Source organism: Maylandia zebra, linkage group LG8, assembly GCF_041146795.1.
Source record: "Maylandia zebra isolate NMK-2024a linkage group LG8, Mzebra_GT3a, whole genome shotgun sequence".
Lineage (NCBI taxonomy): Eukaryota > Metazoa > Chordata > Actinopteri > Cichliformes > Cichlidae > Maylandia > Maylandia zebra.
This window is the reverse complement of record NC_135174.1, coordinates 10,505,084-10,531,950: the sequence shown is the minus strand read 5'-3', so window position 1 is coordinate 10,531,950 and position 26,867 is coordinate 10,505,084. Positions and strand designations below refer to the sequence as shown.

The 26,867-nt window shown below is 42.3% G+C and overlaps 1 protein-coding gene and 1 non-coding gene across 7 annotated transcripts in view; one reads left to right on the top strand and one right to left on the bottom strand.

Moving 5' to 3' along the window:
* The window catches only part of rhbdf1b (rhomboid 5 homolog 1b (Drosophila)), a 93,378-nt gene extending 79,860 nt beyond the window's left edge, over nt 1-13,518 (top strand). For 4 of the 6 annotated variants that reach the window (XM_004562276.3, XM_004562278.3, XM_076887292.1 and 1 more), the window contains 16 exons: nt 4,017-4,245; nt 5,568-5,774; nt 6,917-7,039; nt 7,287-7,429; nt 7,516-7,770; nt 7,848-7,959; nt 8,059-8,133; nt 9,049-9,210; nt 9,588-9,688; nt 9,881-9,944; nt 10,472-10,566; nt 10,700-10,775; nt 11,114-11,214; nt 11,363-11,516; nt 11,620-11,843; nt 12,641-13,518. In XM_004562276.3, coding sequence (XP_004562333.1) covers nt 4,017-4,245; nt 5,568-5,774; nt 6,917-7,039; nt 7,287-7,429; nt 7,516-7,770; nt 7,848-7,959; nt 8,059-8,133; nt 9,049-9,210; nt 9,588-9,688; nt 9,881-9,944; nt 10,472-10,566; nt 10,700-10,775; nt 11,114-11,214; nt 11,363-11,516; nt 11,620-11,843; nt 12,641-12,836 — 2,317 coding nt within the window. In that variant the 3' untranslated portion in view covers nt 12,837-13,518. Of the gene's footprint in view, nt 1-1,431; nt 2,212-4,016; nt 4,246-5,567; nt 5,775-6,916; nt 7,040-7,286; nt 7,430-7,515; nt 7,771-7,847; nt 7,960-8,058; nt 8,134-9,048; nt 9,211-9,587; nt 9,689-9,880; nt 9,945-10,471; nt 10,567-10,699; nt 10,776-11,113; nt 11,215-11,362; nt 11,517-11,619; nt 11,844-12,640 lie in introns of those variants that run through there. The other 2 variants (XM_004562279.4, XM_004562277.3) reach the window with 2 other exon arrangements.
* trnai-uau (transfer RNA isoleucine (anticodon UAU)) lies at nt 10,881-10,974 on the bottom strand. Its single transcript has 2 exons — nt 10,937-10,974; nt 10,881-10,916 (listed from the first exon to the last, which is right to left on the bottom strand). It is a non-coding gene; the product is annotated as a tRNA-Ile (tRNA).
* Nucleotides 13,519-26,867: the final 13,349 nt, after the last annotated feature.

Genomic DNA, 26,867 nt, shown 5'->3' with positions numbered 1-26,867 from the left:
AAACTGTTTTACTTTTGGCATTTTTCTTTGATTCAGCCAAAGAAATTGGAACAAATTATGTGTTCCTGACTTAGAAGGCTGTTAGTAAGTGTCCAAAGATACAGTTTACAATGGGTTACTGCTAAGTTGTCTGTTACATGTAGAAACAACACTGGTCCATCCTTTGAGGTACGTGCCTGTTTTATGCTTGAATGATTCATAGGTCAGTGTTAAGTGGCTTTACAAACAAAAATATTATTCATCTGAAAATGGTCAGATACAAGGATGGGACTGAAAGAAGCCAATGAAAGAGCCTGAGAAAGCCCAGAGAAGAACACTTTAAAAAGTGATAGGAAAAGTCAGTCTCCTTGGAAGCAAAACATAAAGAAATGAGGGGTGACTCATGAGTTTTGCTCAGTACTGTATGACAGTACTAAACTGGCCTGCCTGCAGTAACTGATACATTATTAAATATGACAGCGTTGAGCGGCTGAAACTGCGTGTCAAGCAATAACTGTGCAAACGTGTTTTTCAAAACTAACTTTGGTTCACACTTGATGCAACACAAAGAAAAACACATTACTGTCCCAACGTCTTTTCCAAAAAACATTAAGATGTACAAGTTTCAGCATTTAATGTGTTGTCTTTGTTATGTTTTCAGTTGACATGGTGGTTTAAAAGATTTTCAAACTCATTGGTCACATTTTCTTCATGCCACAGCTGCGAGGGTTTGTTGGTGTCAGTCCAGGTCATACACAGGACCACATGGTTTGTAGGAGACAACATAACACAAACGCTCATTCTGGCTATCTTATGTGCGTCATACCACTTCAAAGCGGCTGCTTAAACAGAATTAAATTAATGTAAACGTTTGAAGACGGAGCCGCAACTCAAACCTACAGATACTCTTCAAAAGAGAGTGTCCTAATGTTCTAATTTCATCTTGCAGAAATGTATTAGCTTTTTATTTGCATTTGTGGAAGAAGCACAGGACGCGTTTGATGTTCGTGAGAGAATTAATGCGATTGTATGTGACTCGTGGAGGTTAGCTGAGGTCCCTCCTCCGCAAGAGTTCACGAATCCATGCTAAATCTTTACTATTCAAACAAAGCACGTCTCTGAGTGTGATTTGTTGTGTGCACGCGGGGTATCTTGGAGTACACCCTGATGTTTGTTTATCTGGAGGACAAGCGGAGCGCTCTTTATGGGTCATTATTCATGTTAAGGAGGCCACAAAATTAAACGGTAGATAACTTTGCCATTCACCGCAAGTTCACATGCTCAGTTTGACTTCTTAAAGAAGCTCACGCGAGTTTCCGAACTGCAGAGCACATTGGGGTTTTAGCTTGGAGCGATGAGAAAATAAACCTCTCCGGTAGTGTGTGTATATACAGTATGTGTGTATGTGTCATGTCCAGGCATGTCCAAGGTGCACTCCCTTCATCGTTTCTCCCTCCTAATGCCCATGATGATCTTTCTTCTCTCCCTCCTTCTAACGTTCCATTTCCTGTGGTATGTTAGAGGGAGAACTGGTGTTTACATTCACTCCTGCAAAACAAGGCAGAGACACAGGCCGGCAGAGGGAGAGGGGACTCACTGATAGAGATCGTTGGGGGCTGTTGATGTGGGGAAAATGTTCAGTTTGACGAGGACCAGCATCGCTGTCTTTTTTGCCCAGTAGGTCACATCCTTTCATGTGAGCTCTTAAGGAGGGACGTCTCCAGACAAATTAACGCTCTTTGTCGGGTATGGAAATTTAGGCTGTGTGTGCTGGTGACACAAGTTCAGAAAACAAAGATCCACCCACTCATTGTGTGTTATATAGTCCAGCTGGATGAAATTGGAAGCTCTCTGTGGATTTCTTTTCACGTCATGATGTGGACATCAGCCTCCCGTCTGACTGAGGAGTTTAGCACTGGATTCTCTCAAACTTTGATTAACCAGGAGAGCACAGTAGAAGAAAGGGATGTTCAGCAGACTCCAGACATGTGCTGATCCTCCGCTCTTTGCTTAGCGGTGACGTAGAGCTGGCCTGGATATCAGGAAATCCCCTTATGGAACATTGTATGTGGGATTTGTGAAGGATCAGTTTGTATTTGGCAGATTGAGGTTTATTAGGAGTCAGGGGCTAAGCGGGGACAGTACTGGCGATGGAGATCACTCAGCTCCAGAGTCCCCAGCCCAATCAGGAATGAGCCATACCCTAAAGCCCTCTTGGAGATCTCAGGACAGGTGAGTGCGCTGAGGCAAACTGGAGCAGAGCAAAACATCTGGCTCAGCATGAGATGCTTTGGAAAGTCAGTGACATGCTGGCCTTTTAAAAAATGGTGTTGACAACCAGCTTTCAATGGATGGACAAATAAATCCCTGATGACCTTTCAGCATATTGTGGTTCACAAGTATTAGAGGGAACTAGAGTGCTGCACACGTTTTTCAGGCTTTAGAAAATGTAACTCATGAGAGAGACTCTGGACTTCTCAGACTAGGGCAGATGAACCATTTACCTACCTCACAGCACAATGTTGTACTTTGTAGTTATGTATTAAAAAACTCATTCATATTGTTTCTAGAAAACATAAAAGTTGAAAAGTAAATATTAAATTATAGGAAAAATGTAAACCAACATAAAGTCGTACATAGGAAAACAACTTGAATGAGTTTGCCGTGAATTACAATGCGTTCTTAAAATAATGTCTATTTTGACTTTAATAGTAATTTTATCAGTGGTCACACTTGCTGCCTCCACATGTGGCTATGAATGAATGAGACTGGGCATGTGCAAACTGAACCAGCAGTAGTCTAATTGTTTTATAGCTACCTGGATTTTTTGTGTAGTGTTTGTTTGGATTGTGCAAAGCTTTACCCTTCTGCCTTTTCTTCTCCCTGATGCCCAAAATGCCGTGTGAGCCCATAATTACGTCGACTGTTGTTTCATGTGTACCAGCCTTACCTGGAGGATGTGGAGACTAATGCACGCGTGTTAAAATTGCTTTAATCTTCTGCGATGTGTGGTTGTTTTGTGCTGTCGTCAAGCAGTCTGAATGTTTTGTTCGCGTTTTGTGTGGGTGACTAAGAAAAAGAAAAGAAAGAAAAAGACGTGCTCGCTTGCTCGTGCGTGTGCCCAAAAAGAAAAAGAACTGCTTTTCTAAACAAACAACTGTCACCGAGCCTGAAATGAGCCCATTTCTGAAATTTGGCCTTGTTGTTCCACCAGGATTTAATATTGTTTATGAGGTTTGTGTGATTGCTAGCTGCATTTAAGGAAACAAACATTTTGTAACTGTGCAAAAGTTTTTGAGAAGTCTGGATCTCCTGTCCTCCTTATTTCTCTCTCTCTAATCCCGCTGTTTACGTCTCCGTTCTTGCTCAAGGCATCCAGTCTAAATCCTACCGTTGTTTTGTTTTTGTTCCAAACCTGTTTCCTCTTTTTAAGAGATCCCTCTCTGGAGGGACAGTAATCAGGGCTGCGCCACCCCCACCCTGTCCTTGTGCAGCCTTAAAAGGCTTCCCCAGCTGGCGTTTTTCTTGATGATGAGGGCTGAGTGTTTATTACTAAACGTTCTGCTCTCTAAACAGCCTCCCCCTCCTCCCACTGATCGGTTAACACGCAGCCTGATGTGCGGACACAGTTCTTGGAAAAAGGGGGACCTGAATGCACATTTATCGAACTGAAATGTAATAAACAAAGACCCATATTGTGTCATCTACTCTGGGAATATGAGGCAACATCTGCTTCTTTTCTGCCAGCAGAGGGCTGTAAATTATATAAGGAAACAAGACAGTGTATTTCATCCAGGCTCTCAAAGCTGGGTTCAAACTTGCACACATTAGACAGAGATAAAAGTACAAGAAGAGCATCTTAGATGTTATAATATAAAAGTGTTGTTTTCTTGACTTTTTAAAATCATGGCCCGTATTTCATCCTGATTCATTATTAAGTTCTTGTGCTAAGATGAACCTGATTCATTTCTGACACACTACCACTACATCAAAAAAAGTATATGCTTTCACTAAGCAGAGTGTGTCCTCTCCCCCAGGGGTACGGCTGACTGGTTTGGGGTGAGTAAAGACAGCGACAGTACCCAGCGATGGAGGAGGAAGAGCCTGCAGCACTGCAGTCATCTGTACGGGGGTCTGAAGACGCAGGTGATGAGGGAGATGGAGCTTCACAGCCAAGACAATCTCTCCCTTGCCAGCACTGAGACCCCTCCTCCCCTCTACCTCCCACCCCTCCACCCCAGTCATCACCACTATGGCATGCAGAGGGTAGGCCTGCGCCAATGTGGGGGGGGGGCGCATGTTAGAGGGATGGAGACGTAGATGGGCACCTTTTCTTTCGTCACATTTCTCCCCCACCTCTCTCCTCCTGTTCTTCATGTCACATCTTGAAAATCGGGGTCGCTTTAGCGCCTTGCTTTGTTCGCTTTCGTAGGGTTCAATTGATGGGGTCTTAACAGAGAAAGAACTTTTTATTGACGATTTGTTTGACTAACCGCAAAAACAACAAGCCACTGAAAGTCACAATAATGAGTGCAGCACTGATATTAATTATACAGTTACAGATGACGGTTTTTCCAAGTAGCATTTTTAAACACATTAGACGTCTTTAGAAAGCATCAATTATTTCTGTTGTTACACAAAAATATAATTATTTCAGAAAAAAATAAAAATTACCAGGGTTAATATCATCAGTCCCAAGTTAAAACTGCAAAACTTTGAGCCGTCACTTTAGAAAGCATCAGCCCAAAAGTCAAAGAAGTCATTTTAGAGCTGAGAAAAAGAATTATTGAGAGAATGAGGTGGATATAGAAAGTTATCACAGCATTTCAAAGTTATAAGAACTGAAAAATCATCAAGAAATGTCTTCCTTCTCTCACCCCAACTGGTCCCGGCAGATGGCCCCGCCCCTCCCTGAGCCTGGTTCTGTCTGAGGTTTCTTCCTGTTAAAAGGGAGTTTTTCCTTCCCACTGTCGCCAAAGTGCTTGCTCATAAGGAGTCATATGATTGTTGGGTTTTTCTCTGTATCTATTATTGTACGATCTACTGTACAATATAAAGCACATTGAGGCGACTGTTGTTGTGATTTGGCTATATAAAGAAAATTGAATTGAATTGAATGAATTGAGTCACACAGTACACAGTAATACTAATGTAAGCATTCAAAATAAATCTAGGATGCTGGAAAAGCTGTGTTGAAATTCCTTGCTCTGTTAAATGCTTAAAAATTAAATTTTCATGGCGGGGGAGGGGAGGGGCTAATAATTCTGTACTCCTTTCATTGTGAATTCTGTGTAGCTAATAGCATGTCAGCGTAGCCCGCTAAGTGCTAGTAGCCTAAAAAGCCCTTGGTTTAGCAAATTTATCTGAAACTTTGCCCTTAATTTTAGTATAAAAGATCATATCAGACGTAAAACATAAAGCACATGTGAAGTAAAATCTACTTACCCCCTTTTACATCAATTTAACCCTAATATCGATGTGTATGTGCATCCCTGTTGCCTCTTCTGTTCTGTCGTGTCAATCGAGCTTAAAAGAAAAAGGTTGTGGTGAACCGACACACTTGTGCGACGCGTTGTGTTTGTGTGCAGATCGTAGACCCCCTGGCTCGGGGTCGTGCCTTCCGCAATGTGGAAGAAGTAGATGGCTTGAGCGCCCTGCAAACTCCCATGACGCCCGGCACAGCTTCCCTCTGCTCATTTTCCAGCTCACGCTCTGCCCTCAATCGTCTCCCACGACGACGCAAGCGAGAATCTGTCGCCGTCATGAGTCTCAAGGCGGCGGCGGCGCTAATGAAGGTGTATATTTGTTGTTTATTCCAGAATTCCTACCTAAGACGGTCTTGCTGTCTTTGAATTCTTCTACACTGCTGCCTGTCAAGATAGTCATGCATGTTCCTCCTTCCTGGTATTAAAAGCTCATGCAACAGATTCTAGTAAGATAGCCCATAAAAGGACTTTGATTTACATTAAGTTATTTCTTATTTGTCCCAGAAAAAATACACTTACCATAATGATTTGGCAGGTTTTTTTTCTGTACACAAGCATGTTGTGTAAAACAGGAGATTTGCGTGTCCTGTTGGGGATTAAAGTCAGGCGCTATACTTTACAGCAGTGTGCACGTGACTGTCCTTGTGTGAACCACGAGCTACAGAACACATATGTAAAGCAATTATGCTACTGTTCAGAGTGTGTGTGTGTGTGGTGGGGGGGGATTACTGGGGGTTTTACCAGCAGATGATCCGTGACAACACCAGTGAATGCTCAGTTATCTGCTGCTTTGTTTTCAGAGCACTCTGGAAGAGCTGAGCTCATATAGGTGCAAACCCGCAGAGGCCACATCGCATCATTAAGATACGCGGTCTCACTCTTTTGCATCAGTGCTAGGTTTAGTTACCAAAAACTACTTGGGGAAGATTTAGGAAAAGTTTCACTACTGTGTTGTTCTCTTTTTGCTTGTGTTTTTTTTCCAGCAGGTGATCAAACTGATCCTTTGTATCTTCTCTCTCTGTCTCTCTTCTCCTCTGTTTTTCTTTCCCTCTCCTTCTGTTGAGCTTCTTCCCAACTTCTCTTTTCTTAAAAGTAAAATAAATAAATAATGCAGATCGAACAAGCAATGACAATCAAGTAGACCAGTATGGGAAACGGCATAATGATCCACTTGGGAAAGTAAATCTGTTGGGCATTTTTCTGGTTGCAACGGTGACAGACAGGCCAAAAAACATGATACTTAGATATTTCATTTAAGTGTGACGCCGAGGGGTTCATAGGTGAGCAGGTTAGAGCTTTTTCACTATTACCATGAACCCAGTGAGCCACCTTGTGGCTCTCATTTCCCAATGATAAAGTAATACCTTTATTATTAAGGTGCTTTTGTCGATGTGATTTAGAAAATTTCCTCCATCTTTGTTTGAAATGTCCTGTTTATGATCGTTTCTCAGGGCCGGACGTTAGGCGAGAGCACCGCTGGGCGGCGGCGCAGACGGAGTTTCATGCCTCCTAGTTTCTTCGAAGATGACACTGCGGATTTCCCTGATGACCTAGATACTTCTTTCTTCACCAGAGTGAGCAGTGGACACACTCTCTCAAAGCGACTTTTAGTCACTGTGACATTCATTTGAATTCACAGATTGATAAAGCTTGCATTTTTTCGTTCAGGATAAGAACTTCCTGCAGCATAATTTTCAGTTCTGCAATCTTCTGAATGCGATAGCCCGCAGAGGCTTCATGTAGCAAAAACATGTGTGCTTATTTCTGTGAAATAAATTAAAAATACTGTCTACGATGTATTTATGAGATGAGTCTTTGCAGGAAGGCCTACAGGATGAGTTGTCCAGCTATGCTGACGAGGTTTTTGAGACTCCGTCGGAGGCTGCCCTCAAACAGCTAGATGAGAGCGAGCTCACGGGAAGCGCTCTGGATAGGAACGAACTAGAGAGGAGTCATCTCATGATGTAGGTCTCCACTGTATCCTTCACATGCACACAAAAAAATGAAAGGAGCTGCAATCCCTTAGAATGCTTCCTCCTCCCCGATTCAGGCCTTTAGAGCGAGGGTGGCGGAAGGCAAAATCCGGCTCTGCGGTCCAACCCAAAGTCCGCCTGAAACAGGAGGTGGTGAGCGTCAACAGCCATCAGCAGCGAGGGCAAAGAATCGTGGTTCCGGTTAAGAAGCTTTTTGCCAGAGAGAAGAGGCCGTACGGGCTGGGCATAGTCGGACGTCTCACTAACCGGTCGTATCGCAAACGCATAGACAGCTACGTCAAGCGGCAGATTGAAGACATGGATGATCACAGGTGAGACGGGATGTGGCTGTTTAGAAATGTTTAAATGCAAAAAGTAAACAATGCATTAAAAATGCTTCCCTCTCCAGGCCTTTTTTTACCTACTGGATCACCTGCGTCCACCTGCTCATTACCATTCTGGCTGTCACCATTTACGGTATTGCCCCTATCGGCTTCTCGCAACACGAAACTGTCGACTCGGTAAGTAAAGTGTTCGACTTTTATAAGGGTTTAATGCTGCTTTGTTACAAATTTTTGAATATTGAGATTTTTATTTTTTATTATTTTTTTATTTTTGAGGTGCTGAGGAACAAGGGGGTTTATGAAAACGTGAAGTTTGTGCAACAGCAAAACTTCTGGGTGGGTCCGAGCTCTGTAAGTACTTCCAGTCTTTTATCCACCGCCTTTCACACTACTAAAAATCGCAGGCGAGTTTGAATCTCAGTGACCTCTGCCTCAAGGTCAGAGGTCAGAAGTCGAGTTTTCTAAAAATCTTGTGAATGCGATAATTAAAGAACAAAGTGATGTAGAATTGAAAGAGGCTGTACGCCCTCTTTAACCATAAGTGTGTATAATCTGCTCATGTATTCATGAACACTTGTTGTATTAGCTACTAATACACACAAATATCATATAAATATAATGTATAAATAGTACAATAAAGCAATGGAAAAATGGTTAAATGTTAGTTTAAAGTTAAATGATTCAAACGCATGTCGAAATTAAATGCATGTATGATTTTTGACTAAATAAAGGAATAAATGGTTAAAATATACATTTTCTGTTGTAGTAGTATTTAAACACACCAGGTTCCATATTTAAATTAATCACACAATCTTCAGTTGAAATGAATGCGCAAATGTATTTGTTTGTTTCCTGTGGCTGGTGTCTTGAAAGACTTATTTGACAGAGGTGTTAGGAGGGCGGTCGTGGCTCAAGAGTTGGGAGTTCGCCTTGTAATCGGAAGGTTGCCGGTTCGAGCCCCGGCTTGGACAGTCTTGGTTGTTGTGTCCTTGGGCAAGACACTTCACCCGTTGCCTACTGGTGGTGGTCAGAGGGCCCGGTGGCGCCAGTGTCCGGCAGCCTCGCCTCTGTCAGTGCGCCCCAGGGTGGCTGTGGCTACAATGTAGCTTGCCATCACCAGTGTGTGAATGTGTGCGTGGATGACTGGATACGCTTTGGGGTCCTTAGGGACTAGTAAAGCGCTATATAAATACAGGCCATTTACCATAGGATCTACATGGACATTTTTTCTTTTCAAATTGTCACGTCATCTCTTCTTCGCCACAGGAAGCGCTGATTCACCTGGGAGCCAAGTTTTCCCCGTGCATGCGTCAGGATGAAGAGATCCACAAGCTGATCCAGGAGAAGCGAGCACTAGAGAGAGAATCGGGCTGCTGTGTGAGGAATGATCGCTCCGGCTGCCTGCAGACTCTACAGGAGGAGTGTTCGGTCAGTCACACCAGCTTAGATTTGAAAGAGTCTCAGCACCAACCATGACCTGTTTATTTCAGGCACACTATGATTTTATTGAAACTTGTGCTCAGAAAATGATACCTTACTGATGGGCAGGTCACCTACCAATTGGAAGGTTGATGGTTTGATCCCTGTCTGCTCCAGTCTGCATGCCAAATATCTTTGGGCAAGATATTAACCCCAAGTTGCTCTCTGATGCTGTTGGAGTGTGTATGCATGTTAGGTAGAAAACAGTGAATGAAGCATGTTGTGTAAAGCACTTTCAGTACTCAGATAGTGCTATACAAGAACCAGTCCATTGACGTATAGTGTCAGTGCATTCTGAATATACATGGCATGTCTTTGCTCTGCAGAGCACACTGGCAGTGTGGGTGAAGTGGCCTCAGCACCCCAGTGCTCCTTCTTTGAACAGTGAGCTCCGGCAACATGGTGCCGTTTGCCATCAGGACCCCAGGTAACATGATTATCATTCTTCAGCTTTAATAGAAAACAATTTTGGATGAAGGACTCATAACTTAAGACAAGAGCAACAGTCTGCCGGACAGACTTTGTTTTTATCCATGTGTGGGCTGAGCTGTTGGAGCCGACTTACCCTGCTGGAAGACGTCAGTGTTCACTCTTATTTCTTGTACTTTTGATTTTGCAGAATCTGTCTGGAGCCAGCCTCTGTTTCACCGCATGAGTGGCCGGATGACATCACTTCTTGGCCTGTAAGCGCACTAACATGTTATCAGTCTAACCTCACAACATCCACAGGGTTAGATTAAGGGTTTGGTTTTATTTAAAACAAATGCTAAACAGGCCACTGTTCGGAAACTAGGAGATACATTTCCACTGAAGTCTTTAAGCATTTTTCAGTGTTACAGCTAAAATTCGTAACCAAAGCCAAACCCTACCCCTAACTCCAGATGGGCCAAGTGTTCATCTGATACTATTATTTATCAACGAGTAGATACATGGATCAGGTAGTATCAGATAGCAATGATTCTGTTTCTAAGCCAGTCATATACCAAAAGGCTAAGATGTCTGATTATACAACTGTAGCTCAGTACAACTGTACTGCAAGAGAGTCTCTAAAGACTAATGTAATATTGCATTTAAGTGGTTTGGTTCAAGTCAATGTGAGGCAAACAGTTGTCTCCTTGTTCTCCTTGTGTGTGTGTGTGTGGTTTTTTTTTTTCTAAACTGTTGTAACTGTAATCCGATGAGAAACTTTCACTGTGGTTTTGATTTGTAGGTTTGCACAAGGTTCAACTCGGGGAATCACACTAACCTCCCCCACATTGATTGCACCATCACAGGCCGGCCCTGCTGCATCGGAACCAAAGGACGGTGAGGATCGGGATCACTTATTTACAACACGTGCTCAGTAACAGCGTCAAACATTAACAGTATCTTTATAAATGTGTTTGAATAAAAGATTAGTACACTGATCTCTACTTAAAAACCTGAATTCGTGTTGCAGGTGTGAAATAACTTCTAGAGAGTACTGTGATTTTATGCATGGCTACTTCCATGAGGAGGCTACGCTCTGCTCACAGGTAGGACAAACAGCACACACACACCTTTTTTAACTGCATGTTTAAAAACAGTGGCCTGTGTAAATTTGCTCCTTTAAGTGAGAGCCTGGTGATTTAAAACATTGTTGCTCCAGGTGAGGCTCGAACTCACAACCTCGGCATTGCTCTGCAGGTTACTGTCGTATAAGTACCGCGCGCTGACCGATTGCGCCACTGGAGCCTGCAGCACACAGTGCAACAGAATGGACTGTGGACTGCATTCACCTCTGGCACGTTCCACCACAAGGTGGCAGCAGAGCATCACTGACTGTTGTAGCCGTAACCCTGACTGATTGTATTGTTGTTTTCATTTGTGTCAGGTGGCCTGCATGGACGATGTCTGCGGTTTGCTGCCTTTCCTCAACCCAGAGGTCCCTGATCAGTTCTCTCGGCTCTGGTTGTCCCTGTTTCTTCATGCTGGGTGACTGCACTCTTCCTTTCTCCCTTCAGTATTTAAAGCAGCCATGAAGATGTTAAATTATGGGAAAAACTTAGTTGCCTGAATACTTCAGTGAAAATGTGCATGCATTTGTGGAATGTTAAGGATAACTGGTTGCTTGTCCCTGCAGAATTCTGCACTGCTTGGTTTCGGTGTTGTTCCAGATGACGGTGCTGAGGGATATAGAGAAGTTGGCTGGCTGGCTCAGAATCTCTATTATCTACATGCTCAGTGGCATCACTGGCAACCTGGCCTCTGCCATCTTCCTGCCCTATAGAGCAGAGGTACAAGCTGATGTTGATGTTGCCAAAAAATATCATAGTTATACATTGTTTTCATTTAGTCGATCTGTGTGCGATCTATAGGTGCCTGTCTTTTTCTTCCCAGGTGGGTCCTGCTGGCAGCCAGTTCGGCATCCTGGCTTGTCTTTTTGTGGAGCTGTTTCAGAGCTGGCAGATCCTCGAGCGACCGTGGCGAGCGTTTGCTAAGCTGTTGGCCATCTCTGTGTTCTTCTTCTCTTTCGGTTTGCTTCCCTGGATCGACAACTTTGCCCACATCTGTGGTTTCGTTTCCGGATTCTTCCTGTCCTTCGCCTTCCTCCCATACATCAGGTAAGTGACTATTGCTCTGTGTGCTTTTCTATCCAGGCTTTACTGCATTGGCAGTACATTCGAGGCCATTTTAATGCTAAGAAATGAAGCAGCTGCTAATCAGATGCTTTCTAGATGGTATTACATGGTAGGTCAAAATGTGACCGCACTTTTATGTGTGTTCAGTCCAGCTCTTGTGTAGCTCTTGTGTAATCTAGCATACCTCAGTGTTGTCTGATGGAGTAGAGGGATTAACTGAAGGGCCAGATGCATCTCTTAAACACTTTCATCTACTGTTTATCTGCTTCTACTACTTCTCCTTTCCTCTTTTCTTTTATCTTTTCTATGTTTTTTAAGACAGGCTGCTAGTAACAAAGTGCCTAAAGATACAGTTTAAAACAGATTCTGAATACGAGTGAAAAAGCAGTAAGTGTCCAAAGAAAAGCTGTGAAAGACCTTCAGAAAGCCTGGAGGACTACTGCTGAAGGAAGGTCTGACTCCTTGGAAGCAAAATATAAAGAAATGAAAGGAACGGTTCACATGTTGTGGAAATTGAAGAGACTGAAAACTGTTGCCACTACTTTATATTTAAAGCTAAATTAAGCTGGCGCTAGTTAGCTTAGCTTAGCATTCACTTGACTTACCTCTAGATTCTTTATTCTTTCCTTTGACTGAACGTTTCCTCAGTCTATATGCAGTGTTTTCATTCCCTTCATCACTTTCATGATTTAAGAGGTTTGATGCAAAACAATGACCGTTCTCTGAGGGAAGTAATGATGTCACTGTTGTTTTGTTGTTGTTGTTTTTTCACCCACCAGCTTCGGCCGTTCCGATATGTACCGAAAGCGAGTCCAAATCTGCGTCTTCCTGCTGATCTTCCTGGGTCTGTTCTCCGCTCTGGCCGTTCTCTTCTACATCTACCCCGTGAAGTGCGACTGGTGCGAGTACCTCACCTGCATCCCCATCACAGACAAGTTCTGCGAGAAGTACGACCTAAACGCACATCTCCTCTGACTGTTAGTCCTTGGAGTCCAAGCTGATGTCCACTGATAAGATTAGGATGTGTGAAATGGTGCTTGGCAGCACTTACGACTGATAAAACCATCAGTATTTCTAGATTTTGTACGGACTGGTGAATTCCAGATGTATTTTTTCAATATACAAAACAACATGCATGAAAGCCTTCAATATGCATGAAAACAAGGAGAACAATGGACTAATAACTGATCTGTGTGTGACTGATCTTGTCCTGGGCTATTCAATGTCCACTTGCACTGGCCAGTAACAGTACACCTTAGTGGCCACATGGAAGTTTTATTTGGTACTTTTTACCCAGCAGTCACAGCTTCCTGGACGCTCTGCCGTGAACTCTAAGGACACAAGGCTCTAAATTCATCAGCGTGCCTTACTGATACAGCACAGCCTCTGACTTTAATGTCTGTGGAAACTGCTTTCAGACACAAATCATGTCAAATATGTTTTTTACTTCAGTATTTGGAGGCTGGAATGCCATTTTGTTTATTTGTTTACCACTCTGGAAACCACAGCCTTTAAAGCACTCCAGTCACAAATGGATGTTCTGTTTTTTTAATATTCACCTCTTTTTTTATATATATATATGTTTACAAAAAACAACAACAAAAACAAAAACAGGTGGGTTCATGCGCTCAATCGTAGAAAGCTGTTAAAAGGTGAATTTGTGTATGTGTGTGTGTTTTATTAAAAGTGGTGGCGTTTTAGCTACCTGGCAATGAACACAAGAGGACAAAATCCGTGACTGTGTGTTGTCTGTTCTCAGATAGCCAGAGATTGATGCTTAAACTCACAACCTCAGCATTGCTTCATAAGTTAGTACTCTCTACCAGACTGCACCACTGGAGCCCACTGTGTCTGTGGTTTTTGAGTTTGTGAATTGTCATGAATGACTGTGACTCGCACAGATCTTTTTTTTTAGATGTGTCCTTGATCCAACACAGCTGATTTAAATGGCTAAATGACCTCCTCAACATGTCTTGAAGTTCTCCAGAGGCCTGTTATGAACTAATCATTTGATTCAGGTGTGTTGACCCAGGGTGCGATCTAAAACCTGCAGGACTCCAGCCGTTGAAGCCTGGAGTTCCCCGCCCCTATTTTAGACCATGGTCGACAACCAGGGGCAGAACTGGCCTGGGAAAGACTCCAATCTGGTCCGCTGAATGGACTTGGAAAAGCTGCATTTTTTGGACTTTTAAATTATTTGAAAACATTTTACAACTTTTTCTGATAACAACACCCCATCCCCACCACCACAGCTGCTCATATTGCACCACAGTAATCAAGTAATAGATAAACAATAACATAACAAAAACGTTCCTGTTTTTTCACTACTGACTATATAAATGTATATTTATTTACAACAAATCCACAAAAAAGGACATTTTCTGTGAGTTAACACAGAAACTTTGTTTTATAATTACAGGACAGTCTGGCCAGTGAGCTACCAGATCATTTTCTGTCATTTTACACATTTATTTCTTAACTTTGAAGTTGTGTTTTTAATACATTAACATCATTAATCACTCCTTGAAATGGAGAATCCATTATAATACACGTACACTTTTTGTTTCAGTGAATATAGATATTTTACTTTACGTTACTGCTAACAGAAGTGATTCTTTTTAAAATTCTGAGTATGGTATATCATAATGAAATTGGCATATAAACTGACCTTTTCGGTTTGTCAGATAATCAGTAACCCTCTCTTGGGCACGCAGAAAGAATCAAATCAGATGTGACGCCTCGTGAGTGCAATAACGTAAGCCGACAATGATGATAGTGCCCTTTTACACTGAAACTATAAACACCATTAAATACTGATGGCTAATTTCTTAACACTGGTCAGAGCCCAGAGCCGGACAAATAGAAGTCTTGCTGCGTTTGGGGAACGGCCAATAGATGGCAACCCGAGACCAATAACTTACAGGTTGGGTGAAACATGACCGCCGCTGAGGGTGCGAAGCTCAAATTACAGCAATGCTGTTGTGGTGTTTTCGGGGATTTGAATGTCATTAATTCAAGCAGAAGGTTTATTAGCGTGCAGAGCGCTTATTGCGGCCCCTGATGCTCACCGCGTGTTGCACCGATGGGTTTGTTGACGCCGGCGCTTTCTTCCTCCTCTCTTTGAGCGTGCACGGACACACGCACACGCTGGCGTTTGCATGCACATACACACGTGTGATTGCTCTGGCATTCATTAAGTCTTGTCTGTAATTGACTCTAAATAAGTGCGCACTTATGCTAGAGAGGAGCTAAGAGGACAACACTGATCTGCATACACAATGGAGCAGAAGTCGTCTTTGTACGACTAGCTGGAGTTGACTTTGGTGTTGTGATAATTGTTGTCCTACTCTCTTTTATTATTAATATGCAACTGGGCCAGGAATGCAGGATTAACAATTAATTGACAATTAATTAATTAATCTAAAAATCTCATATTTGATCAAAATCCGGCTTGATTAGATGCTTTAAGACAGTTCTGCAAGCATGAAAGAAAAAACAGTAACGCTTCATAATACAGCCTGTGCAAGGGTGTAATTCCCCAGTAATTAAATGGACTTTAAATTGAATTGTAATTATAAGAAACAAACAAATAATAATTATATATGAATGCATAAAAAGAAAGAAAGACAGATAAATTTAAAAAAGAAAAGTTCCCCACTCCTTACAGCTTGAGGGCCCTGAGCAGTATCTTTACTGTTCCTATGACTGCGCTCTTCTGGACCGAGATCTTGGATGTTCCTGGGATCTGGAGACACTGGCCCAGTTTGGGGTTTCTGCCCCGACTGCTGCGATTACCACTGGGACCACTGTTGCCTTCACCCTCCACCCTATTTCCCCAGCTTCTCCTGTTCCTTCTTCCTGATATTGCTGTCACTTTCTATCACTATCACTTGGTTTGTCCGTCTGTATCTAGAAGTTCCACAGGATCTTTGCTTGGTTATGGTCAACCACCACTCCCATTTTCCCCTATACTATGCCAGCCACTTGGTTCTGGTGTTCCATGTATGCCCTGCCTGCTAGCCTCTTGCTCCCTGCTGTTATGTGCTGGATTGTCTCAGGGGTATCTTTGCACACCCTGTACCTGGGGACCTGCCTGCTGTGGTGTCCTGGTTCCTCAACAACTGAGCCGGTATGGCTTCAGTTATGTGTCTCTCAATCATACCCCAAAGTAAGCTTGAGTAGCATGAAGGACCTAGCCAGGGGACACTTACTGGACGTTTGCCATGGTCAGGATTCAAACCCCAAACCTTTTGTTCCAAAGGCTGTTTTTTTGTTTGTTGTTTTGTAATCACCAGCAGATTGTGTTTTGTTTTTTTTAAATGAATTTGATTATACGTTGATCAAGTTGAGACTGCCAGTAACCGAGTTGAGATTTTTATACGTAGCATTTAAGTGAAATAAAACTTGAGCACTATAAAAAAATCACTGCACTGCTTTGTTTGCACAATTTCTACAGTTGGAACTGTCTGGACTCTTTGGACAGCATGGTGGCACAGTGGATGGATAAATGGGTAACACTGTTCCCTCACACGAAGAAGGCGCCGAGTTCAACCTCCTTTTTCTCTGTGGGCTTATTTAAATTTCATAAACTAAAACTTTGTGGTGATTTGTGATTTTATACTATAAGAAGTCTCCTATGATCTCCTTTTTCTGTGTTGTGTATATGCTGTATGGCTGAGCAACTAACAGTGACAAGTTAATGACCCTGCGTACAATTCCTGAAAAATAATCTCATTCTGTCATCTACTGGCTGCTTGGTGTAATTAAGGCAGCACCCAAAGCCATTACACCCCCCCCCCGCCCAACAACAACCACCACCCTGCCCACCTCCCCATCCCAACCTCACCACTCAGACTCCTCAGAGGAAATTATCTCTCCCTTCTCACAACCCCCCCCAAAACACGCACACACACTTCTGCACTGATCCCTTCTCCAATCCAACCCCTGTCACGTCCACCTCCTCCTCATGCTCATTTCATGCCTCCCTTTTTCCATCACTCATTCATCATTTGGTTTTTCTAGTCCATCCATCCATTTTGCACACCCCCACCCCTGAAACTCTCCATCAAGGCTCCCATAGAGATGGTAATGTAACATGAAGAGGGTGGTATCTGCGACCCATTGATCAGCATCAAACGAGACACATTTAGATACCCCTTCGGTGCTCCCTGAACCTTCCCCCACCTCCTTGTGTAGTGTCGTAATGGTTGGTTGGTTTTTCGGGCCTGATAGGAGTAAATTAAACTTATGTCACTTGCAGGTATGATAGATAGATAGATAGATAGATAGATAGATAGATAGATAGATAGATAGATAGATAGATGTAACTATTGCGTGGAAAGATGGAAAGGTGACCCTGAAATGGGACCCTGACAGCTGGCCAACAGGTGGCAACTGACAGACCCTCTCTCTTCATTGTGCCTGGAACACATAATAATACACACAGACTCCTCCGACTCAGCACCCTGGCCATCAGGTGAAGGAGGCTACTAAGTGGGCAAGGGAGGGGTGGCTGTATTTATATGTGTGTGTGTGTGTGTGAGTGAGAGAGAGAGAGAGAGAGAGAGAAGGGGGAGGTGTACCTGTACCGCAGGGCTTGCACACACCTGGCTGATGATCCCACCTATGTCAGAGCTGATGGAGAGTAATGTTATAGCACCCTCCCCCAACATGGTCCCATACACCACCTGGACTAATGCTGAAAAACCTTCTCCCTCTAGTGTGTGTGTGTGTGTGTGTGTATTCACTATAAATCTTTATCTAGTAGCTGCTTAATCTGCGAGCTTCACAAACATCAAGCATGTGCAGGTTATAAGACAATCTCTGCTCTCTGAAACTGTAAGATGTGTATCCACAGTGACATTTTTGTACTAATGTTCCAGCTTGTCTACAGGGAGTGCAGAATTATTAGGCAAATGAGTATTTTGTCCACATCATCCTCTTCATGCATGTTGTCTTACTCCAAGATGTATAGGCTCGAAAGCCTACTACCAATTAAGCATATTAGGTGATGTGCATCTCTGTAATGAGAAGGGGTGTGGTCTAATGACATCAACACCCTATATCAGGTGTGCATAATTATTAGGCAACTTCCTTTCCTTTGGCAAAATGGGTCAAAAGAAATGGCCTGCATTTTGTATAGCGCTTTTCTAGTCCCTAAGGACCCCAAAGCGCTTCACACTACATTCAGTCATTCACCCATTCACACACACATTCACACACTGGCGATGGCAGCTACATTGTAGCCACAGCTGCCCTGGGGCGCACTGACAGAGGCGAGGCTGCCGGACACTGGCGCCACCGGGCCCTCTGACCACCACCAGTAGGCAAACACGGGGTTAGTATCTTGCCCAAGGATATTTGGCATGCAGCCAGGAGGCAGCCTGGGATCGAACCACCGACTTTCTGATTAGTGGCTGACCTGCTCTGCCACCTGAGCTACAGCCAAAGAAGGACTTGACAGGCTCAGAAAAGTCAAATAGTGAGATATCTTGCAGAGGGATGCAGCAGTCTCAAAATTGCAAAGCTTCTGAAGCGTGATCATCGAACAATCAAGCGTTTCATTCAAAATAGTCAACAGGGTCGCAAGAAGCGTGTGGAAAAACCAAGGCGCAAAATAACTGCCCATGAACTGAGAAAAGTCAAGCGTGCAGCTGCCAAGATGCCACTTGCCACCAGTTTGGCCATATTTCAGAGCTGCAACATCACTGGAGTGCCCAAAAGCACAAGGTGTGCAATACTCAGAGACATGGCCAAGGTAAGAAAGGCTGAAAGACGACCACCACTGAACAAGACACACAAGCTGAAACGTCAAGACTGGGCCAAGAAATATCTCAAGACTGGTTTTTCTAAGGTTTTATGGACTGATGAAATGAGAGTGAGTCTTGATGGGCCAGATGGATGGGCCCGTGGCTGGATTGGTAAAGGGCAGAGAGCTCCAGTCCGACTCAGACGCCAGCAAGGTGGAGGTGGAGTACTGGTTTGGGCTGGTACCATCAAAGATGAGCTTGTGGGGCCTTTTCGGGTTGAGGATGGAGTCAAGCTCAACTCCCAGTCCTACTGCCAGTTTCTGGAAGACACCTTCTTCAAGCAGTGGTACAGGAAGAAGTCTACATCCTTCAAGAAAAACATGATTTTCATGCAGGACAATGCTCCATCACACGCGTCCAAGTACTCCACAGCGTGGCTGCAAGAAAGGGTATAAAAGAAGAAAAACTAATGACATGGCCTCCTTGTTCACCTGATCTGAACCCCATTGAGAACCTGTGGTCCATCATCAAATGTGAGATTTACAAGGAGGGAAAACAGTACACCTCTCTGAACAGTGTCTGGGAGGCTGTGGTTGCTGCTGCACGCAATGTTGATGGTGAACAGATCAAAACACTGACAGAATCCATGGATGGCAGGCTTTTGAGTGTCCTTGCAAAGAAAGGTGGCTATATTGGTCGCTGATTTGTTTTTGTTTTGTTTTTGAATGTCAGAAATGTATATTTGTGAATGTGGAGATGTTATATTGGTGTCACTGGTAAAAATAAATAATTGAAATGGGTATATATTTGTTTTTTGTTACGTTGCCTAATAATTATGCACAGTAATAGTCACCTGCACACACAGATATCCCCCTAAAATAGCTAAAACTAAAAACAAACTACAAACTACTTCCAAAAACATTCAGCTTTGATATTAATGAGTTTTTTGGGTTCATTGAGAACATGGTTGTTGCTCAATAATAAAATTATTCCTCAATAATACAACTTGCCTAATAATTCTGCACTCCCTGTATTTGCAACTATAGCTGTAGCTCATTTGCATTTCTTTAAAGCTTGGATCCATTATGGCTCAGTCACACCAGAGCAAAAATAAGATAGCAACCTCCTTGCAACTAGAAAAAAACTGATGATTGCTTGATGATTGGCAACACGCTGCGGTCTGTCAGCCTACGCTGCTAAGTGCAACTCATATGCAGCGTGTCTCTTTGCAATAGGTTGCCATCTGGTTGCATTTTGGTTACATTTCTACATAAAAGCTAGGTTGCAGAGCACCTATGTGATGTCACTAATCTTGTGAATATTTGAATTTCTGCTTCAAATCAATGAGGTTCTGAATGGACTCTGAATATGAGTTAGTTCATACAAATTTCTGTGCCTGCTCTTTGCCAATTTATCACATTTAATTGCCGTATCATCACAGACTGCATATAATTGCCGACTTGACCCCATTCAGTTGCAAACTCATAGCAGGCTGATAGCAAATTATTGTTTTATTGCCATCTTGATACACTCAAGATGAGGGTGGCAACTGACTGCGAGTGGTCACAGACCTGGTTCATGTTTTCCAAACAACAAGTCATGCACATATATGTGCGTGTGTGTGTCTGTGTGTGTGTCTTGTTTCATGTTTTCCATGAAATTGTGGGCTGGGTTTGACATTAGTTTCTTAATGGACTTTGTTATATGCAACATTATCTTGTTGATACTTGTGCCAAATAATATCAAAGTGGTGCAACACCGTCCACACACACACACACACACACACACACACACACACACACACACACACACACACACACACACACACACACACACACACGTCTCCAGAGGACAATCCTCCCCTTCTATGCCATGTGTCCTCCAGCCGCCCTGAAGACTTGCTCTTATCCTGCACTCATGGGCTCACAGTCACTAATTACACACACACTCACATACACACACAAACAAACAAACACTCACACATAGGTGCACCGACATGCACGTACCTCATTAGCGATCACTCTGACAATGCTCTCTCCCTGAATGCCCTCTCAGACTCTCTCCGATGGTTAGTAATTCTCTTTCTTCCCCTCGCTCTGCGTGTCCATGTTTATGTGACCACCCACCCCCTCCTTCCTGTGCTCCCCCCTGTGTGTAGGTTACGTCTCACTGGATTCATTTTCATGGAATTGTTATGAGATGTTCACACAGTACACACGGGAGGAGGGGAAAGAGAAGAGAACGTTCAAAAGCAAAATAGAAAAGCGTGCTAAAATTAACCGTGCACTAAGTGGGCTGACATGAAGTCATCAGTGGGTGCTCCTCAAGGAACTGTATTAGGACCCCTATTATTTAGGTTATATGTTGTAATATTCCACAACTGAACTGTGACAAAAAAATAACAATAACACCGACACTGTAACACACATTGCATCAGAGGAATTACATTACATATACACAGCTACATTCTGAACCAAACATCATTTGTAACCCGATGATGCTTTCTATCCACACTGTGAAGAAAGTTATAACAAATTTCTAGTAACAATATCCCCTTGTAGTAGGCTGCAGCATTATTAAACTTTTCTTTTCCACTCATGTTTATAGAGTAACTGATATACTAGTAGCATATACCAAATGCCTCTGAACAGCAAGTCCCTTCCCCAAAATGAAAGCAAAGCTCAAAGCGTGTTAAGAGAGCGTGGTCATCTGCAAGGGCACACTCTTGCAAATTTAAAGAAAGTGATTTAGGGATGCATCTCTAGTTTGTTGCAGCACACCCCTATAGTGCTGAGCAGCTGTAAATGGAGTCCAGACTTCATGTGCCAACATTGGTTTTGATGCTTTAGATAGGTAAGTGGTGCATTGTCGTTCTAAAGCAACAAACAATTGCTTGGAATTGTTAGTCTGCTTACCGACTGATTCCGCTTATTGGTTCTTGCACCCAACATCCAACCCAGTTGTCTTCTGCAGACTCTGACGCAAATTTTAAATGTGCAGCAACTATTTCACTGCATCTGTCCATAAGTGCAAAAACTACTTAGACAGACATGGTTTACACAGTTGAGTTAACAGCTGTGAAGCAACAGTGAGAATGGCTATGGAAAGGTTAACATAGCAGCTTGACCTGTTCTGTCCTGGTTTAAATATTAACAAGACAATAGGAATGATTTTCCTCAAAGCCAATGTGCAGCCCATTAACACTGATTTTTCATCAGTAAATAAAATAGTACATTTGTAAAATAAAATTTAGAGAAATTCAGTACTAACATCAGTGTATTACATATAGGATGGATGCTATGGAAGCAATAATTATACCATCAGTCCCTTTTCAAACTAATCTTAAAAGCTATAAATAAAAGGATGGATCTATATCATCATATTCAATTCACCTATTTAATATATTTGTTCTTCTTACTAAAAAATCCCTCTAATAGTTCATACAAACTTTTCATTAAACTGCAGTTTGGAATCAACGCGGAACACCAGAGCTGCAAGAAAGAAAACCAGCCAATCTGTGACTCAGCTGTTTAACCACGTCCTCTTCTTTTTCCTGATTTTGCTTTTTATGCAAAGATTTGTGCTTGTGTTTGCCAAACAAAACAAAAACAAAAACAATGCTGAAGTGTGTATACATGTAAAGTGCTGTTCTGTCATTGTGCCGTTAAATTTGATCTGCCCAGCAATTGTAAACTGAAATTTGTAGTATTACGCCAACAATAGACTGTGTACAAAGGAGGTGAAGGGTGGTCAGGGTGGCGTGGGTGGAGTAAAGCATCAGGGGTGATTTGTGACAGAAGCATAGCAGCAAGAGTGAAAGAGAAGGTTTATAAGATGGTATATTAGAGGGACAACTCGGGTTGAGTGGTTTGGAGACTAAATTACACTGTAAAGAAAAATTGTAATATAAAAGTAGTTTACTGTGTATTTTACAGTTTTGTACTGTTCTTTTAGAATAACATTAAATTCACATAAATAGACTGTGATCTTACATTTCAAATGTAAATTAACGTAAAATCACTGTAAATGTAATAAAACATAATTATCTTGTTTTTTAAATGTATTTGTCTGTACATATGCATATGTAGATTGTTAAAATACATTCACAAATGCATCATAATTTCACAAATATGTGTCAGTTATTTGAAAGATTGAACTGCTAAGTTCAAATGTAATGCTAGAGTTGGCAGTTTGCCTTATAATCAGAAGGTTGCTGGTTCGAGCCCTGGCTTGGACACTCTCGGTCGTTGTGTCCTTGGGCAAGACACTTCACCTACCACCTACTGGTGATGGCCAGAGGGGAATTGTAAAGTGCCTTTAGGGTCTCATAAAGCGCTATATGAATGCAATCCGTTATTATTTAAACCAACTGTTAACTGTATATTTCTGTACATTTAAGTACCATATTATTATTCATATTGCCGCATTCATTGACCTTGTTTATAGGTAATTTCATTGTTTAATCACATTAAATTGTTCCTAATTTAATGTTTAAAAGCACTTGAAAAAGGCAAAATCCAATGGAAAATTAGGGCAACAAACTGTATTGTCATTACTGAAAATAACCATATTTTCATGGGAAAGTTATTTTCTGTTATTTTCTGGTGTTATTTTGGTGCCCCAGCTGCCGGAATATTACTGTTTTTAGGGTGTATTTTTTTATGGTGTAGAGGGGCAAAGCTGAGATGGTTTGGACATGTGCAGAGGAGGGATAGTGGATATACTGGACAAAGGATAGTCAATATAGAGAAAATGGGAAGACCTCAGAGGAAGTTGAGGGATGTAGTGGAGGAAGACATGTGGACGGTTGGCGTGATAGATGAGGATGCTAGGGATAAGGTGAAATTGAGGAAGAAGACCTGCAGTATCCAGAACAAAGACATAATGGTCCACCACTGGTTTTAAGTTTATTTTAGGAAACATAACCTCCACTAAGAAAAGAGGAGGCATCCATGGCAACAGATATGATAATGGTAGAGGATTAAAAGCTGAATTGGAAGTGGGTTGCAAAGCGGCCTGCACAGGTGCTGTAACTGCTATGAGATTTGCCAGACATATGTACAGAAGGGTATCAGCTGAGCCTTCAGCTGATGTGGGCAGGAACTGAGATCAGCTGACATGGTAGGATTGCTGCTTAGCTTCACACTATGGTTTACCTAAACTAACCAAATGCTCAATTTCTGGAAAATTTGAATAAATGAATGAATAGGGGAGCTACTAGATCCCTGTCTTGGATATAAAAAGTAAATCTATTTCTAAATAGTGCCCCGGACTTTAACACAGTACCTTAAAGTTATTGCAGAGATATCATTACTATATCATTACTATCTAGTATGTCGCAGGCTTGAATGATGTGGCAGTGCCAAGTAGCCACTAAAGCACTGCGTAGTTCTGTGAGGTGAATAAGAATGGCAACAGCCTGTCACATTTCCACTAATATACGCAGTCATTACAGACATCAGGAATGTGGCTCTCCCACATCGCACTTCTCTTATTGTTCTTAATGAAACGGTTTGGTTACCCCGCTCGTTTCGTTCTGTTCCAATTGGTTAGCACTGGGTCAATAGCTGTGCAAGGCTAAGAGGAAGGGGCCATTGTGTCCAGTGTAAGACAAGCAGGAATAATCATTGAACAAGGCAAGCCTGGACCTGCCCGGACTGAGGAGCAGCTGCTGGCTGTTACCAGTCAGTCACGATGGTGTTATGGGGCCATTACGACTCAGTATATGTGAAGGATATGGACACGTGGTGAAAGTAAAACCAGTGCCGCTGGTATTCTTGATCCAAACAAAACTTGAGCATTTTAATTGTTTCGTTCTCTAAGTGACTGCTTTGCAAACATTTTGCACACAAAGCACGCCATCATCATACCTGCGCAAAAAACCATCTGTACCATCTGACATGTCCTCAGTTCTTCTTTTGATTGTGGTACTTGAAGGAACTGAGCACATCACAGTCCATCACTTGGGCTTGAGGCCACTTGTTCACATCCTATGCCCTTCCCGATTTCTTAATTTTTGGCATATTTGTCACACTTACATGTTTCAGATCATCAAGCGAGTTTTAATATTAATCAAACATAACCAGAGTAAATACAAAATGCAGTTTTTGAATGATGATTTTTTTTTTATTAAGTCATTTACTACACCTGTACCTGTCAACAAATAAAGTTTTCACAGGGGGGATAAGACAGGGCTAATTTTAGCAGTGTATAGCTTACATTTATGAAATTTGACAGAAATTACATCCTTATTGAACTACTGATGCTATTCTTCCCAGAAATGGACATCCAAGCAATTTCACTCCATGGTCAAACTGCAACAAACCCAAGAGCTACATCTCTACATCTCAGGCTCTGCAGGCCTCAGTTAGTATGTTAAATGTTAAAGATAACAGCACAATTAGAAAAAGACCAAACAAGTAGGACTTGTTTGGAAGGGTTGCCAGGAGAAAGCTTCTCCTCTTAAAAGAGAACATGGCAGCATGGTTTAAGCTTGCAAAGTTGCACCCGAATGAAATATAAGGCTTCTGGAACAATGGACTAAGAATACCAAAGCGGAGATTTCCGATTATAATGCACAGTGAAGAACAGCCACAGCACATCAGCACAAAAACGTCACATCAGCTGTGAAGGAGCGATGATTTGTAGCCACAGCACCTAGAGTCACTGAGTCAACCGTGAACTCTGTATGCTGAAAATATTCTACAGTCTGATGTGAGACGATGTGTGCAACAGCTAAAACTTGGTTGAAATTAGATCATACAACAGATCAATGGTCCCAAGCTCAGCAGTAAATCTACTACAGAGTGGCGGAAAAAGAAAAGAATAAAGGTGCTGAAATGACCCAGTCAAAGTCCAGACCTCAACCTGACTGAAATGCTGTAGCAGGATTTAACGTTTGCCACATGACAGATTAATAACATCACATAAAATGCTTTTTGGCTCAGTTTCTATTCCATTAATAAAGACACAATGTAATATCATGTCGTTTTTCACCTCTGGTTGTATTCACCCATTTTAGTTTCTTTTAAGCAGCAGATTATTTGTTTTTTTTAATGTAAAACTTCACTTCAGTTTTTGGGTTTTTGTTTTTGTTTTGTTTTTTTTATAGCAGGACGACCACAAAACTGGATCAGATACTGTATGTTTATCTCCGTTACAAATTTATGCAAAGAAAATGCATTCAGCTTCCGATGATCACAATCCAAATCAACCTCAATCCCAATTTTAGTTCTTGAAATGTCTTAACATCCCATCGCTCTTATTCCTCATCTACTCCCATTATCTCTCCACAGAGCAACAAATCAGAGCCTCTCCTTTCGGAGATACAATTTGACAGGCAATTCAGCATCTCATGAATATTTTTGGCACAGCTTCATGAACTCATCCATAAGATGAGTTCAGACCAAACACTATCACCAGCCATGCTGCTTTAATCTTTAAAACTCCCTTGCTTTGTATTTCTGACACTTGCTTGAAAATTCTAACATTGATGAGCTATAGTATTGATTGGTTTTATTCTTCGTTACTTTGTTACTGTATACCAGGATCTTGTAATCGGCTAACTGGCCTCTGACAGCTCAGAGGATTCAGTCTAGAGACAAAAGTGACACTTCCTGGGTCAAATTGGTGGAAAATTCCACATCCGACCTGGTGCCTCCAATTGATCACAACTTCTGCGACAACTTCTGTTGTCCCTCTAAAAAGGATTAAGGTAAAATCAATGACAATCTCTTTCCTCTCATTGCTTATTTGTAGGCATTTGTGCTCTGTTTCTTTATAGGTGTTTGGCTGTGTGAGGTCAGTGAACACACACAGTCAAACACACACACACTGATACACAAGCAGTACTTGTCAGCTGTTTTATCTTAAACACTGCAATCTGTTGACTGTGGGTCACCTGCGTCAATAACGGTTGGATGCAACTCTTCCTCCAGATAAGTGCCTTGTTCTTTCTTTTCTCAGCTCTTTCTCTCTCTAGAGAGATAATCCCAGATTTGTAACAGGAAAAAAAATGCCAGTAAGTGTGGCTGGCTCATATATCACAGCTTTTGTGTTACAGCTGGCTGTGTATTTGTTCTCATAAGAATTACTGGTGTATATCGTACATTTCCCGGCTGTAGGCTGCCATTATCTTTCATTTCTGACAGGCTGTGTGGCATCGCTGGGGCAAGCTGGGACTTGCACAGCCAGCCCTCCCAAGGTCTAAGGCATGCACACACATAATCATATATGCACACACACACACACACACACA